This window comes from Carettochelys insculpta, chromosome 11, assembly GCF_033958435.1.
Source record: "Carettochelys insculpta isolate YL-2023 chromosome 11, ASM3395843v1, whole genome shotgun sequence".
NCBI lineage: Eukaryota > Metazoa > Chordata > Testudines > Carettochelyidae > Carettochelys > Carettochelys insculpta.
Window position 1 is genome coordinate 39,767,185 of NC_134147.1, and position 15,229 is coordinate 39,782,413.

Below are 15,229 nucleotides of genomic sequence, written 5' to 3' on the forward strand. Positions count from 1 at the left end.
CTTTCAGGTACTGTGTAAGTTATGAAAACAAAAAGCAGTCAAGTAGCACTTTAAAGACTAGCAAAAAAGTTTATTAGGTGAGCTTTCGTGGGACAGACCCACTTCTTCAGACCATAGCCAGACCAGAACGGACTCAATATTTAAGGCACAGAGAACCAAAAACACTAAGCAAGGAGGACAAATCAGAAAAACATAATCAAGGTGAGCAAATCAGAGAGTGCAGGGGTAGGGGGGGAGGTCAAGAATTAGATTAAGCCAAGTATGCACTCTCTGATTTGCTCACCTTGATTATGTTTTTCTGATTTGTCCTCCTTGCTTAGAGTTTTTGGTTCTCTGTGCCTTAAATATTGAGTCCGTTCTGGTCTGGCTATGGTCTGAAGAAGTGGGTCTGTCCCACGAAAGCTCACCTAATAAACTCTTTTGCTAGTCTTTAAAGTGCTACTTGACTGCTTTTTGTTTTGATAGTATGTAGACTAGCACAGCTTCCTCTCTGTTACTATGTAAGTTATGAGAGTTTGTAGTACGTTGCCATCTAGTGGGGTGTTTATGTAAATTAAAGGTAATTTCATTAAAAAATTATAACTATTTTTTTGAACAGCATTGTTAATGCCGCTAGGACTCTTTAATAAGACAAACTTAAAGTACGACATTAAAATATTTTAAAGTAATCAAAGGTTAATCCGATGTAAATCAAGTTGAAATTTAAAAACAGTAACGCTGAAATTTGATTTAAAGGGAAATTACCATTATATATGGTTGAACATTTGTTCCAGGTTTTTTTTCTTATTTCTGAGGACTCCTTTTGATTGCTAATAGAAAACCCACTAATCTATTATTTCCCTTTTTCAAAGTCCACAACAATAATCTAGTAAATGTGAGCAATTCCCTTATTACAGACCCATATACTTGCATAGTTGAAATGGGTGGGAACTTTTTTGAATAAGCAGACATACTTCTGTTTTAAATATTTAATGTGAATTTTAATAAGAACACAAATTTTTTTATGATATGCTGGCAATTCTCAAATTAAAATAAATATAGTAACACTCATCCTTTACTTTTAAAACTTTTATATTAATTTTTTTGGAGTTGATTGTGTAACTTTGAGATGTTTGTAAACATTTCAGCCATTTGCAAAGACAATGAAATAATTGTTTTTTGGATAAAATATTTTATTGACATACTTTTTTTAGGTCACTTCCAGGTACCACAGCAGCTGAATGTGCATCAAATCTTAAGAAGATCTATACAGTACAAACAGTACAGGTAAGATTTAAAAAGAGCTATAGAAATTGCTACTGGCAAGAAGTTGTGAGATTGTATTGACAGTCGTGTCAGATGAGTATTTCTCATGCTTTCACCTCCCTGAGGTACAAAACAGAAGTATTTATCACTTGATTTTATATGCTATTCCATAGGCTTCCCTAGAATTTCACTCATGGCATGTTTGGTTCGAACAACAAACGAAAAGTCAAGACCCAGGTATTCAGCATAATGGACGGTTCAAATAGGAGAGGCAGACCCCACAGAGGATGGGTAGCTGATATGGTAGACTGGTGAGGAGCTAGTCTACAGAAACTAAGCCACTGTGCACTGGACAGGGAAAGATGGAAGGAAATAATGAGGAAGTCATCAGACACCAATGGGTGCTGAGCCCAGGGTTGTTGATGATGATGATATTGATGTTTGGATCTTGGATGGTTTCTAAGGGGTGAATTGCCGGGAAATACACTTGTATTTGCCAAATACTCTTCCTTGGACAATTTCAGAGCCTCTTGCTGTGCCTCTAAATTGAATCACAAAACTTGATTTACTCCAAGTATTTGTCTACCTTTTCTCTAGCTGTTCTCCAATGTAATAAATTATCTGAGCAATGGAAGATACAGTACACAGAAGTCTCTCTTTGAGTACCTTGTGTGTGACTTTTTTTTTTCTTGTGAACTGATTGTTGTGTTAAGGTTTTGTCTGTTTCTGGAATGTTTGCACTATATCATTCCATGTTTTCCCTTTTACTTGTCATATAATTTTGTACCTGCAGAAAGACAGCAGGTAACATTTGCACTCTGTCTTCTGAATGGAAATAACCTTATTAGGAGAGTGGGTCTGTCTTAGTTTTAGAGCAGGCATGAAAGAGCTGTTGATGGGTATTTTCTTACATAATGTTATAAGGCTGGCTTTAATTCACGGAAAGTTGGGATATTCTGATACGAGGCTAAAACTGTTATGGCAATTTGGGAAATCTTTGTACAGCTTATGGCTTCTGATTAATACTGGAGACCCCATGCCAGACTGTAAGCTCCCTTTTGAATACAGCTGTCATTCATCTTTTCCGCTGTCCTCAGCCTCCATGTAGAGTTGAAGCCTGCTAAAGGTGGCAGGAGAAGTTCTTGCACCTGGCACAAGACTAACAATGAAAGGTGCTGAACTTTGTTGATTGCCTATTCAAATGGAGTACCTTGCATGAATAGATGGATACCACTTAGGGCAAACAAGCTTTTTTAATGGCTCCTAGGCAGTGGGGAGGGGCAGGGAAGCAGTAGTTGTCTCTGCCACTGCTGCCTGCAGGTACCAGCCCCACTGCTCCCATTGGCTTCAGGGATGCTCAGGGCAGGGGCAGCGCCCAGAGGCATACACACGTGTGCCCAGGAGTTGCAAGAATGTGCCAGCAGCCAAGCAGAGCAAAGTGGGTAGGAAGCTGTGCCAGTGGTGACAGCAGGGGCCACCTGGCCCTCTAATCTCACAGGGGGGCAGTAGGCATCTGGGGGGGAAAAACAGACCTGAACTTTGCTGGAACAGAGCCCCTGGCTTGAGCATATTCTTGGCACCCCAGCACCAGGGCCCATATAACTTGCTACCCATGATGATAGCTTTTTTATCAGCAAGAATCTTGATAATTTTATGGGGCATAAGCAAAACAAGTAATTCTGTATTCAGTTTGCTGTCATACATGAATGATACTTGAACCATTTTTTTTTTTTTGTCTTTAAAGATCTTCTGGAGTGTCTATAATAATATTCCTCCTGTGACAAATTTGCCTCTGAGATGTAGTTACCATTTAATGCGGGGAGAAAGACGGCCCCTTTGGTAAGTATCATCTCTGTGTAAACTCCTGGGGATAAGGACACTTATGTCATTGTAGAAATAGTAAATAATGGGAACACATTACAGAGCCTGCATCCTCAGCTCTCTCCTTTATGGCAGCGAGACTTGGACTTATGCCCGCCAGGAAAAGAGGCTGAACGTCTTCCACTTGCGCTGCCTCAGGCGCATCTTTGGAATATCATGGAAGGACAGAGTGACCAACACCGCCATCCTCGAGCAAGCTGGAATCCCAACCATGCACACCCTCCTCAGGCAGCGTCGACTCCGCTGGCTTGGCCACGTCCACAGGATGAATGATGGAAGGATTCCAAAAGACATCCTGTATGGTGAGCTAGCCTCTGGCAAAAGACCTCCCGGACGACCCCAGTTGCGCTACAAAGATGTCTGCAAGAGAGACCTCAGAGAGGTAGACATCGAGCTGGACAACTGGGAAGAACTAGCAGATGACTGCAGCAGATGGAGGCAGGGGTTACACAAGGGCCTTCAGAAGGGCGAGATGAAGATCAGACAGCTAGCACAGGAGAAGCGAGCGCACAAAAAGCACACTAAGGACTTGCCAGACACCCAGTACATCTGCAAGAGATGCAGCAAGGACTGTCACTCTCGTGTGGGTCTTCATAGTCACAATAGACGCTGTAAATGAAGTCCTCAACTGAAACTTTAAAGGGCGCAATCCATAGTCCATGCAGACTGAAGGATGCCTACTACTACTGAAATAATGGGAGGAAAGAGGGAGCATGTCTGTACTGGACGCCATTAATCAGCTTGACTTGGGATGCAGAAGTGGTTTTCGTATATCACTAAAGACCTCATTCTGCTTAAAAGCTAATTATTTTAAATGGAGCTTTTATTAGACCTTAGCATTGGGAAATATGGGCTGCAAATTAATTGTCCATATTAGATCATACATGTAAATGAAAAGAAATCCTGAAATAAACACGCTTCCTTATTAAAGTCAAGTGTACTAAGAAAAAGTTTTACTGCATAGTAAACATTTGTTTTATAATTGGTTTTGAATTATTTTTAATTGCTGACTTTTCTGCCTAGATAAAATAGTGGCATATTAGTGCAAGTGAGTTATATTCATTGGTGATGTTCACTATGCCATTTATGCTCCATACATACACAAACACACACATCTGGAGACAGACACACAGTCATATGGGCTTAAATCAGAGAAGGCTATCAAGTTTTGTAACAGTACATTGCAGATCATTCCAATTTAATAGCCTGGAATTGTTCATAGACTGGAAATTCAGAATTGTAAGACACCTTTTTTTTTAAAAAAAAATAAATTTAAATTCTTTTCTGATTTCTTTTCACACATATCTTACTTAGCTGGGTTAGGAACCTTCTGAGTAGGCCTGGTATGTGTTTTCGTGTTTTCTTATTAGCATGGCTTGTGATCAAATTGTAATTCTTCATAGATTAACACTAGAAGACTTACCCAGTGTTGCCTGAATCCATCAAGGCCAGGGTCTCACATATAAGGGGTGTAGGAGTCAGGGCAGGGCCTTGGGGATGTGAGGAGGGACAAGACCCTGAGGGTATGGGAGAAAGAAAGGATTGGGGGTTAGAAGGGACTGAGGGCAAGGTTCCCATCCAATGGAGCTTTCGGTCCAATGGGGTTTTCTGTTCCCATCCATTTGGCCTTCCCAGTTCCCATGTGTCTCCCCGACTCCATGGCTGGCAGGGGTATGCTCTTTCCCTGCCCCCATCCCAGCTTCCAGGTACTGGCGGGGAAGGGGGAGGACTTGGGGGAGGGGGGCTACTTACCCATTCTGGTGGCAGGCAAGATGGTGGAGGCCCAGCCCTGAGGCCATGGTGTTGGTGGTGTGGCTGCCCTCAGTGGCCATTCTCGGTATTGCATCCCTCCTCTCTGTGTGTCTCCCCTTTGCATCCTTCTTCTCTCTGCCCCCTCTTTTTCCATGTTGTGGAAAATAGTCCCATTCCCAGCTCTTCCCATTGTCCTGGCACACACAAACCATGATCTTCCTTTAAGTTTGGGTAAGGGGAAGCTATAACACATTTGGTGGTCCTAGCTGTTATGGTTCAGGTTCTTGAATAAATGGACTTACAGACAGACAGAGGCACTCATTTTAAAATCTTAGACCAGTGTTTCCCAATTTTATTTGGCTGCAGAACCCTTTTAAACTAGAAAAAAAATTGTGGAACCCCAATAACAGTCTTACATATGGAGCTGAAAAAGTAGACCACAGGTAGGTAAGGATAATGATAAACAAATGTTTAAAAAAGCATGAGATCAACATTTAGTTTAATTACACCTATTTAAAAGCAAAAATCGCATTTAATTTAATAGCTTTAATAGAGTGAGTACGGGGATTTACAGTGGTATATAACACATGAGTGCATTAGAGACCACGTTCAGCGCTGTGTAGTGACATCATCATCTCCACTCTCTGGCTAAGCTGGAATTACACATGGACACTTATCATGGCAAACACAAATAAAAATAGTTTTTAATACAATACGTAAGTGCTTAAATGTTGTTATATCAAAATCGTAAAATGTTGTTATTGTAAATGGAATTTTGTCACAGAACCCTGGTTTTCATTTTGCGGAACCCCCTTTGGGGAACACTGTCTTAGACCATAAAATGTTTCATAACATAACTGCTGGAGATGACTAGTGTGTAAGTACATGCACGCCTTTTAAAAAATATTACTGCTGAATACCATAGGTTAAATTGGTTTTAAGTCACATATGGGGCACACCTCCCAGTGTCGACACCAGTCTTGGTGCCTTCACTGACAATGTCAAAGGGTATGTTGGAGAACTTTCTGTGTTTGTCCTTCTCTATTTTTAGCTTTGGTTTGGTCGGTGATTTTGATGGGGGTGTACTTCAAAGACCTTCTCTGAAGTTGATGCCGGTCTATTTTAAAACTCCCCTGTCAAAGAAATTTAGTGTACTATATTTAAGGAAAGGAATGTGCAATGTTGATCTCATCACTAAATCACTGTTGTCTTGGTGCGTATTCCTCAATTATGGCACAGGAAGCAAAGATCTTGAGCTTCTCAAATTAGTTAGTGTTTAAAATGTATTTTTGGCTAATTATATCCAAGTATTTAAAAATACAAATATATTTTTATTGGTGTTTAAAAATGTTCTTTCCTTGATTTTTGTCCTTTTACAGCCTTCTCTCAACACTTCCAGCCAACATTAATGAGAGCCCATTGAAGCTGGGGAATTTTTAGAGGCATCAAATAGTTTTCCGCAGTTCAGACGTTGCACATTAAACATATTAATGTACATTTTTTAAATACTGGTTCTTAAACTTTTTTTTCTTTTTGTGGTGCTGTGACTGAAAAGAGAACACTAAGGCTAGCAAGTTTTGCCAGCAAAACCCGGTTTTGTTGACAAAACTTGTGAAGCATGCACATACAAAATTCATTTTGTTGACGGTATCTGGACAGAACTCAGCACTTTCGCCAGCAGGGTTCTGCCTCAAAGATTTGAAGCACAATGCTACTGTTGACAGATTCTGTCGACAGAAAAGCTGAGTAGCTACTCTGGAGGGGGTCCTTCTCTCGACAGACAGAGCATCCGCAACAATGGGCAGCCCTGTCTTCTGTGCTTCCAGGTGCCTGTTTTGTCAAGAGACCAGCTGAGCAGTCCGGCTGTTCTGTTGACAGAGCGGAGTGTTTTGCAGATTGGCTTTTGTGTGTGGCCATACCCTGTCCACAGAAGCTTTGTTGGGAAATCTCTTCCAATAGTGATATCTGTTGACAGAGTGCTGTAGTGTAACTGCAGCCTAAGACAAGTTTATAAATTAGCTGCAACAGAATGAATTGGAAGAGGCTGTATCCTGTATTCTGAAGCGTGGTTTAAGAGTGTTGTCAGCCCTAACTACAGATCACTTGATTTTTTTCTTTTTTTTTGAAAGGATGATTAATGTCCAGTGATCACAGAACTTAACTGAAATATATACAGGCACCTGTGTTTCATAGCAAGAACCTGAGAAGAAATGAGCTACTAAGCATGCGATTACTGCAATAACCCATGATGTGTTTTGGGATCATGTGCTCTCTAAGAATTTGCTGCCATTTCAAAGCTGCCTTGTAATCAGAAAAAAGGCAATCCCTGGCTTTTTTTTCACTTCAGGGATCAGAGGAGGTGGGTTTTGTCTCACAAAAACTTATGCCCAAAGAAACGTGTTAATTTTTAAGGTGCCACTGGACTCCTTGTTGACTTTACACATAATACAGGAAAGGGATAGGATGTCGGCAGGTGTGCTTCACATGAGTGGGGAATGATTTCTCTCTTGTGTCAGCCTTGTTACCTGGAATTAGTGCTCACAATTCAAATGGGATTTTTCTGGAAAATTAACCCCATGAATAAGTTTAAATTTATATCATACTATGAAAAGTACACGATATGTAAGCTGTATGTACATGTGGATTTGACTGTTTTATTTTCTCTGGTATGTTTCCCACAACTAGGGAAGAAGAAAGCAATGCCAAAGGAGGTGTGTGGAAAATGAAGGTCCCTAAAGAAAGTACAGTATGTAATTTCAATTTCTGTCTGGAAATTACTACAAAGGGTTTCAGCTTAATCTTCCCATATGAAATGATGACATTTTTCTGTTTAAAAATTCCTTTTGTGAAGTTGTTAATTTGGTTTTTGAACTCAGTTGAGTGAGGTCAGTATACCATTTTAAAGTCCAATATCTTTTATTTTAGGACAGTAAGAAAATGTGTTAGTGTAGTAGATGAATCAGTACTTGGGTTTTTTTTTTCATAACATTATTTGACAGTTTTTTTATTAATTAAACAACAGATAATCATAGAATACTAGAACTGGAAGGAACCTCCAGTGGTCATCAAGTCCAGTCCCCTGCAGTCCTGGCAACCAAGCACCATGTAGACCATCCCTGACCATAAAAGCTAAAATTAAATATTTCATCCAGCATTCCTATTTGAGAGACTTAGTATTTGGAAATTTTTACCTTCCATCTCAAGACTGGATTTATTCACTTACAAATACGCAAGATAAGATTTAACAATTGTCACTGATTGTTGATAGTTAATTGTAGCTGGAGCAGCAGTGATGTTCTCCAAGAACCTGTGCTTAATTCAGAGCTACACTGATTGCCCAGGTCTGCAAGACTCACACATGTGAGTAGCCCCATTAAAGTGAACTCATAAGAATTACTTGTACATAACAATACTCATCTATCTCTATAAGTGTTTTAGAAGTGGGGCCTTAATCAAGGGTGGGGAATTTGTTTCCTATCAGGGGCCACTGACCCTCAGAAAAAATCAGTCACAGGCCACACAGAGCCCCACTAGGAGGTGGGGTTTACAGAGTCTCAGGGTTTCCTCTGGGGCCTAGGCTCTAGCATGGAATCAAAAAGGAATGGGCTCCAGGCTGGAGCAGAGAGTTGGGGTAAGGCTGGGGATAAGGGGTTTGTGATGTAGGAGGGGACACTGGGCTGGGACCGAGGGGTTTGGAGTGCAGGAGTGGGCTCAGGCAGGGGGTTTGGACAGGAGTGTGGGGTGCTGGAGTGGGCTCAAGGCTAGTCAAGGCGTTGGAGTGCAGGTTCTTGGAGGAAGCTTGGGTGAAGGAAGAGGCAGAGGGTTGGGTTGTGGGAGAGAGTTTGGGCTCTGGTGGAACAGGGATGAGGAGGTTGGAGTGAAGGAGGGAGCTCTGGGCAGGGGGGTGGGGTGCAGGCTCTGGGAGGGAGTTAGGATGCAGGAGAGGGCTCAGGGCTTGGGCAGGGAGTCAGTGTGTGAGAAGGGGAGCAGTTCCTGGCCCATGACAGCTGTGTGGGAGTATCTGCAGAACTTCCCTGATTGGCAGGCACCTCTAGCCTGGGGGAGGGGGAGAACCGAAGCCCAGAGCTTCCTACCCACTGCCCTGATGAAATTAAGGAGGGGGTTGGATCTAGCCATGAGCCAGAGGTTCCCCACCTCTTAACCTCACCTTCATTCCATATCTGACCCCCTTGTTCTGTTTTTTTTGGTTCAGGAGGAAGGATTCTTTCAAAAAGGTGTTTTTTTCTGAAGGAACCCCGTCCACATGGCTGTTTTTGTTTTCAGAAATGTCTCTTCCGGAAACACGCTCGCATGAGATTATGTAAATGAAGCATGAGATTTGTAAATCAGAGCTTCATTTGCATTTTGGATCTCTCTCATTTGCATTCCTCCTCCAAAAGGGGACTCTACTATAGCCGTAGCCAACAAGTTTTAGAACCACTAATGTAAGCTGAAGATTGTCAAAATTGATTGGTGATGTTTGGGAGCCTCTGTTTTCTGGTGTTCAGTTTGAGACCCCTCAAAGATGCCTGCTTTTCAGAGGGAGGGTGGTCAGCAATTTCTGAAAATGAAGCCTTTTTAAGGTGTCGCAGGTTGAACACCAAACATCACCAATCACTAAGCACTTGTTGCGACCTCCTGCATGGTGGGATATCTGTAGCTGGGTGGCCTGCATTTCACAGACCTTCCAGAATATGGAAAATCATTTAGTAATGATGTGGGTGGTGTCTTTCTTTAAAATGACCTGACAAACTGAGACTGACAAATCATTGGCATTTAAAAAATGTGTTGGCCTATGTATGCAGTGAAATAAGCCATTGGTTTTTCAACACACAAATCAATATGCTTTTTAGTCTCATAAGCCTGATCCTGCAAACATTTTTTTACTGGATGAAATACTGCCTATGCACAAGACCATGAGACAACTCACAGTAGTGAGTTTATGCCTGCTGGCTTATGCCCTGTTCTGCTAGAGGGAGTTTGCAGGATCAGTCTCATCATTCTGTTGGCAGAAAAACTACATCATGTCAAAGATTGTCATATTGACATCTTCAGACTGCATCTCTTTGCATGGTCTCCAATTAATCTTTCCTTACTATAGATTGACACAGTACCTTGTGTTAGCTGATAATGAACCAATGAAATGTATTATGCTAACTCTTTGCATCCTTAAAAAGTGGATGAGAATGTTCAGAAACAAAGTGAAAGTTTGCTTTGTACACTGTATTTGTGTTTTTTGGATTTAACCTTATTTTGTTTTAATTTGTAATAATTTTTAGTAGTACTAAAAAGCACAACTAAATTGAAAAAGTAGTGATGCCACACTGGCTACCTCTACACTTAATGAAAAACTTTAAAATGGCCGTGCTGATGGCCAAATCAAAGAATACTAATGAGCTGCTCGGAATCAGCTGATAGGAAGAAGGGGCTTTCAGTGGTGGCAGGGTCCGTTTGAAAAGGACCCCGGTGTAGACAAGATGCGCAGGAGCAAAATGCAGCACTTTCGAAGTGCTGCGGCCGGCAGCATGCTAATGAGGCTCTGAATATTCATTTCAGCACCTCATTAGTATTCTTCAATTTGTCCATTCACATGGCCATTTCGAAGTTTGGTTTTTTTTTTGTACTTGTAGACATGGCCACTTTTTCCAAAAGCAGCATATACCAAACTCATTATAGCTGTATAGACAAAAATAGATGTTGCCATATGCACCAGGAATATGATTATATCCCTGTAAGTACACACCTTGGAGCAGGCCAGAGTTACATATGATTTATCAGCAATAGGGTTCCAAGATTTTAATATTCTTTTGGCTTAGATAGTAACAAATGTCAAAACAGAAATAATGTTATCATTAGTCTAATTCTCTAGTTAGTATTTAAATTTGTTGAAAAAGCTTTTTCATAGTCAAAGGAAAGCCAATACATGATATTTAAATACAAATTCATGAATTTTCTGGTATAGGTTGGTTCTTAAAAGGAACAGTACTCTTTTTAAAGAAACAACTGGTCACAAAAGCAGTTTAACGGTCTTTTTATGTTGTATAACAGAAGAAATAGTCGAGAAAATCTACTTTTGTACTTTACGTTAATTAATCTACTTAAGTCAAGCCCCAAACATAAATTTAGAGAAGGTAAATTTATACTGAAAGGTTTGTTAGAAGAATGTCAAGTTATTTTACTTATTGTAAGTATTATAAATTCTTGCCCCAATTCTGTGGAAGGAATGAATGGTATAACATAAGATGCAATTTACTGGGGTTCAGTTTCCCACTCCTGGTAGAGACAAGCGAAATCAAACTATCTGGGGTCAGCAGTCAACTCCTGTACTACTTAGTAACGTGAGGAGTAAGTGAGGTCGAAAGGAGTATCTCCTGTCAATCTCCCAATGTGAGGACAGCCTGATATGTCAATTGCAGATAAGTTGATTCTAGCTATGCAAGAAAGGAGCTACAATTGCATATCTACAATCAACTTACCTGCCTACTGGTAGACTAGCCCAAAGTCTCAGAAACTGCACTCAACACCAAGCAAGCAAACCTAACATGCCCAGAATTGTAACTGATTTTTTTCTTCTTAGTCTGCAGTTTGGAAAGAGTTATTGCTGGCAACTATCGGGGAACAGTTTACAGATTGTTCTGCTGCAGGTAAAGAGATCATTTTCTTACAGTGCTTTCTTTTTATTTATTTGGATTTATTTTCAGTCCCTGTCCCAAGCACCAGGGTTTTGTTCAAAGTATTAAAACGTCCAACACTTAAAACTTGTGTCACAATACAGAAGTTCTCTCTCTCAAGAACACAGGTCAAAAAAGGACAGACAAGGTGTCCAGGCTGGTTGTGTGGGTCCAAGTGAACTCTAAACCAGAGTTCTTGATGTTTTTCTTTCTGAGGGCTACCCTCCATTCCCACCCCAATTATATAAAAATACCAGGACCCAATAGATAGGGAGCCAGGGCTCTGGGCATCAGATGTGGGGTTATGCAAGGTGTGGGATTGAAGGTTTGGGGTTTGTCCCTCCCAGAAGAGACCATCAGCTCTAGATTATTGTTCTCACCAGCCTCTAGTGGCCCAGCTTGAAATCCTTGCAGACTGGCACGTGTTCTAAGTTTTAAACATCTGTGTATCAGCCTGCATTCTGATAGCTAAATAGTAATTCCATGGCTTCAGGATTCTGGAAGACTCGGCAGGCGTCCCTTTACTTTTTATGGGCTGTTTTGTATCATTACTATCGAGACTCTGTCTTAAGCATTATATGTCTCCTATTACTATAGAGCCAGTATCTTCCTCAGACTTTAATGTAATTATTCTTGCAACATCTTTGTGGGGTTAGGAAGTACTGTTTTTCAATTGAACAGTTAGGGAATGATGGCCCATAGAGGTTAAATGATGTGCCCAGGGTCACAAAGGATTTCTGTGGCAGCGCTAGGAATGAACTGGACTCTCCTGAGTGCTAGGTTAGGACCTTGACAGTGGCCACCCTTCTTTTCACTTGATGTTATCACTTGAATCAAATCAGTTGTTAGTGTTAATTTTACTTGAAATGTGTTGCCTGTTGAGTGGAACTACTAAATTCAGACACTAAGCAGGTCATATTGTTCAGATGCAGTAATATAATTTCATTTCTTTTCAAATTAAATTAGTCCCTAAAATACCCTTGAGATTGCATGCTTTATTTGGGAATGGACTGCAGAAGTTTGGTGAGCGTAACCTTGCCTAAAACATAGAATCACGTTACATATTCCTGGTCATCAAACACTGGGAGAGGTTTGTATTGGTTTCAGAATACAAGGCTGAGTTAAGGGAATAGTCTGTAGCTTCTGAGGAAAGGAAAATGCTTGGGTAACTTGTCACTAGGCTGGGAAATAAATGCTCCAAATTGTTACTAAGCTAACTTTTCTGTTTGGTCAGGGAATGATAAAAATATATGTTTATAACTAAATTTATATGTTCTAAACAAAAGCCTCTGGTTAAACAGATGTTTATTGCCCTGAATATTTTATTTTGATTCATCATTTAGTGGAAAAGAATATGTCTTCTTCACTCTGTAATGCAGTTCAGCAAAGACTTTTCAAACAGGGAATTTCTCTCCATCCTAATAAGTACAGTAGAACAGAAAAGTAGTATTTGCCTCTCTTTTTGCCGTCTTGTTTCCAGCAAGGGTTTGTTGAGTTAGTATCACAAATAATATGCTTCTCTGACTAGGTTGCATGATTTTCAGCATTATGAGAAGCAGCGTAAAAGTGCCCCACATCCTTCCACAGTAAGAAATTTTAAAAATCTATGCCTGTTCTGTCCTCCTTATGCATAATTGAGCTGACATCGAGAAGTGAAAAATCATGTATGCCCTATACGCTTAATTATCTGTACAGAATCTGGTCCAAACTCAGTGATTCAGCAATAGACAAGAGAATTTTGAATACTGGTAGCCGCAGTGTGAAATTGATTATAGTCTTATTAATTTCATTCTCTTGCTGCTGCTGAGAATACAGTAGCAGCCCAGTAATAAAGCTTGCATTCTGGAGACATTACTGTCTCAGTCTCCATCACACATTTAAAAATAAAGCTTCACACACAGTGGTGACAGATCTCTTAGTCCCTCAGCATAAGTTCCTTATATTACTGAAATACAGAATTAAACCCAGAGGTATAGATAGTTTACAAATTGCCATTTCAGTTTAAGGTACGATTTACAGTAACTGCTGCAAGTAAACAAACACAGGTTTTACCTTGGTATTCCCTTCATTCTAGGCTGCTGTCTTTCGTTTCACATTTGAGTTTTGTACAGCACGTTCCACAGAAGCGTAACCAGCTAGTATAGACTCTTCTCCCTTTTCAGAAACTGATTATTTTTTCAATGCTTCTTCCTTTATTCAGATGACGAAGTAATAGGAGTTAGTGTCAGTGTTCGTGACCGGGAAGATGTTGTTCAGGTTTGGAATGTGAATGCATCTTCAGCAAGTGAAGCAACAGTTTTAGAAAAGATCTATGAACTTCTGCCACACACCTCCTTTAAAGCAGTGTTTTATAAGCGTAAGTACCATGCCAGTCTTTTTCTGAAAGTGATCATGGAAGAGCTGTATACTAGAGGATAACCTTGTTAAGTGACTGCAGAAATGTACTTTTATAGCGTGAGAATTTTCACTTTCTAATTATTGTAGCTTTTTTAGTTTCCTCTCTGCAAAATAGTGCAGGTATCTTTCATAGTTAAGATTTTTTGCCTTCAAATGAAATAATAAAAAAACCCTGCATAATCCTCAAGGTTGAGAGCTATGGTACATTAATGTAGTTATTGTATGGTAGCAATACAGTGAGGATTTGGGAGTTTCCATTGTGCCAAGCTCTATATAAACCCAATAGTAAAAATGGTAATTGGCTTTTCTTTTCCTTTCCTTCCTGACCACTCACCCTAATTATTGGCTTCTTCTGATTTTCTAATCTTAATTTAGACTGTAAGTTCTTCCAGACAGGGACGTGGTGAAATTCTTGCCTTTGTTGAAGTGAGAGGAGCCAGGATTTCATGTTCCTTTAATTCAGAGTGTACATCAAGGGTGCTATTTCACTAACTCGCTAATTATAGAATACTAGACCTGGAAGGGACCTCGAGAGGTCATCAGGTCCAGGTCTTGCCCTCAGGCAGGACCAAGCAGCGTCTGGACCATCCCTGATAGACATCTATGTGACCTGCTCTTAAATATCTCCAGTGATGGAGATTCCACAACCTCCCTAGGCAATTTATTCCAGAGTTTAACCACCCTGACCATTAGGAAGCTTTCCGAATGTCCAACATTAACCTCCCTTGCTGCAGTTTAAGCCCATTGCTTCTTGTCCTATCCTCAGAGGCCAAGGAGAACAATTTTTCTCCCTACTCCTTGAAGTACTTGAAAACCACTATCATGTCCCCTCTCAGTCTTCTCTTTTATGAATGAAACAAGCCTGTGTCTTTCAGTCTTCCCTCATAGCTCATGTTTTCTGACCTTTTATCATTCTTGTTGCTCTTCTCTGGACCTTCTCCAATTTCTTCACTTCTTGAAATGTGATGCCCAGAATTGGTCACAATACTCCAATTGAGGCCTAATCAGCGCTGAGTACTTGTGTCTCGCTCACAGTACTCCTATTAATGCTATCGTGGTGCTCTACTGGGAAGGAGAACAGAACGGAGGACTCCCTCCAGGGGTCTAAAGCAACACCTTTAAAAGTCAGTGGGAGTTTTTTGGATCAAACTGCAGCACAAAACATTAAGTTTACTTAGGACTAGATGTAGCAACTTGTATCCATGTGAGTAAGAGTTGCAGAGTCAGACCTGTAAGTACAGTCATACTAGACCTTATATTACACCTGGAGTGTTCAGGCATTT

At 40.5% G+C, this 15,229-nt stretch overlaps 1 protein-coding gene across 2 annotated transcripts in view; it reads left to right on the top strand.

The window, feature by feature from the left end:
- Positions 1 to 15,229, top strand: part of EIF4E3 (eukaryotic translation initiation factor 4E family member 3) — a 35,316-nt gene that overhangs the window by 15,852 nt on the left and 4,235 nt on the right. The window contains exons 2-6 of one of the 2 annotated variants that reach the window (XM_075005532.1): positions 1,194 to 1,266; positions 2,990 to 3,084; positions 7,564 to 7,624; positions 11,456 to 11,522; positions 13,750 to 13,905. In XM_075005532.1, the coding sequence (XP_074861633.1) occupies positions 1,194 to 1,266; positions 2,990 to 3,084; positions 7,564 to 7,624; positions 11,456 to 11,522; positions 13,750 to 13,905 (452 nt within the window). Of the gene's footprint in view, positions 1 to 1,193; positions 1,267 to 2,989; positions 3,085 to 3,201; positions 4,723 to 7,563; positions 7,625 to 11,455; positions 11,523 to 13,749; positions 13,906 to 15,229 lie in introns of those variants that run through there. The other variant, XM_075005533.1, reaches the window with a different exon arrangement.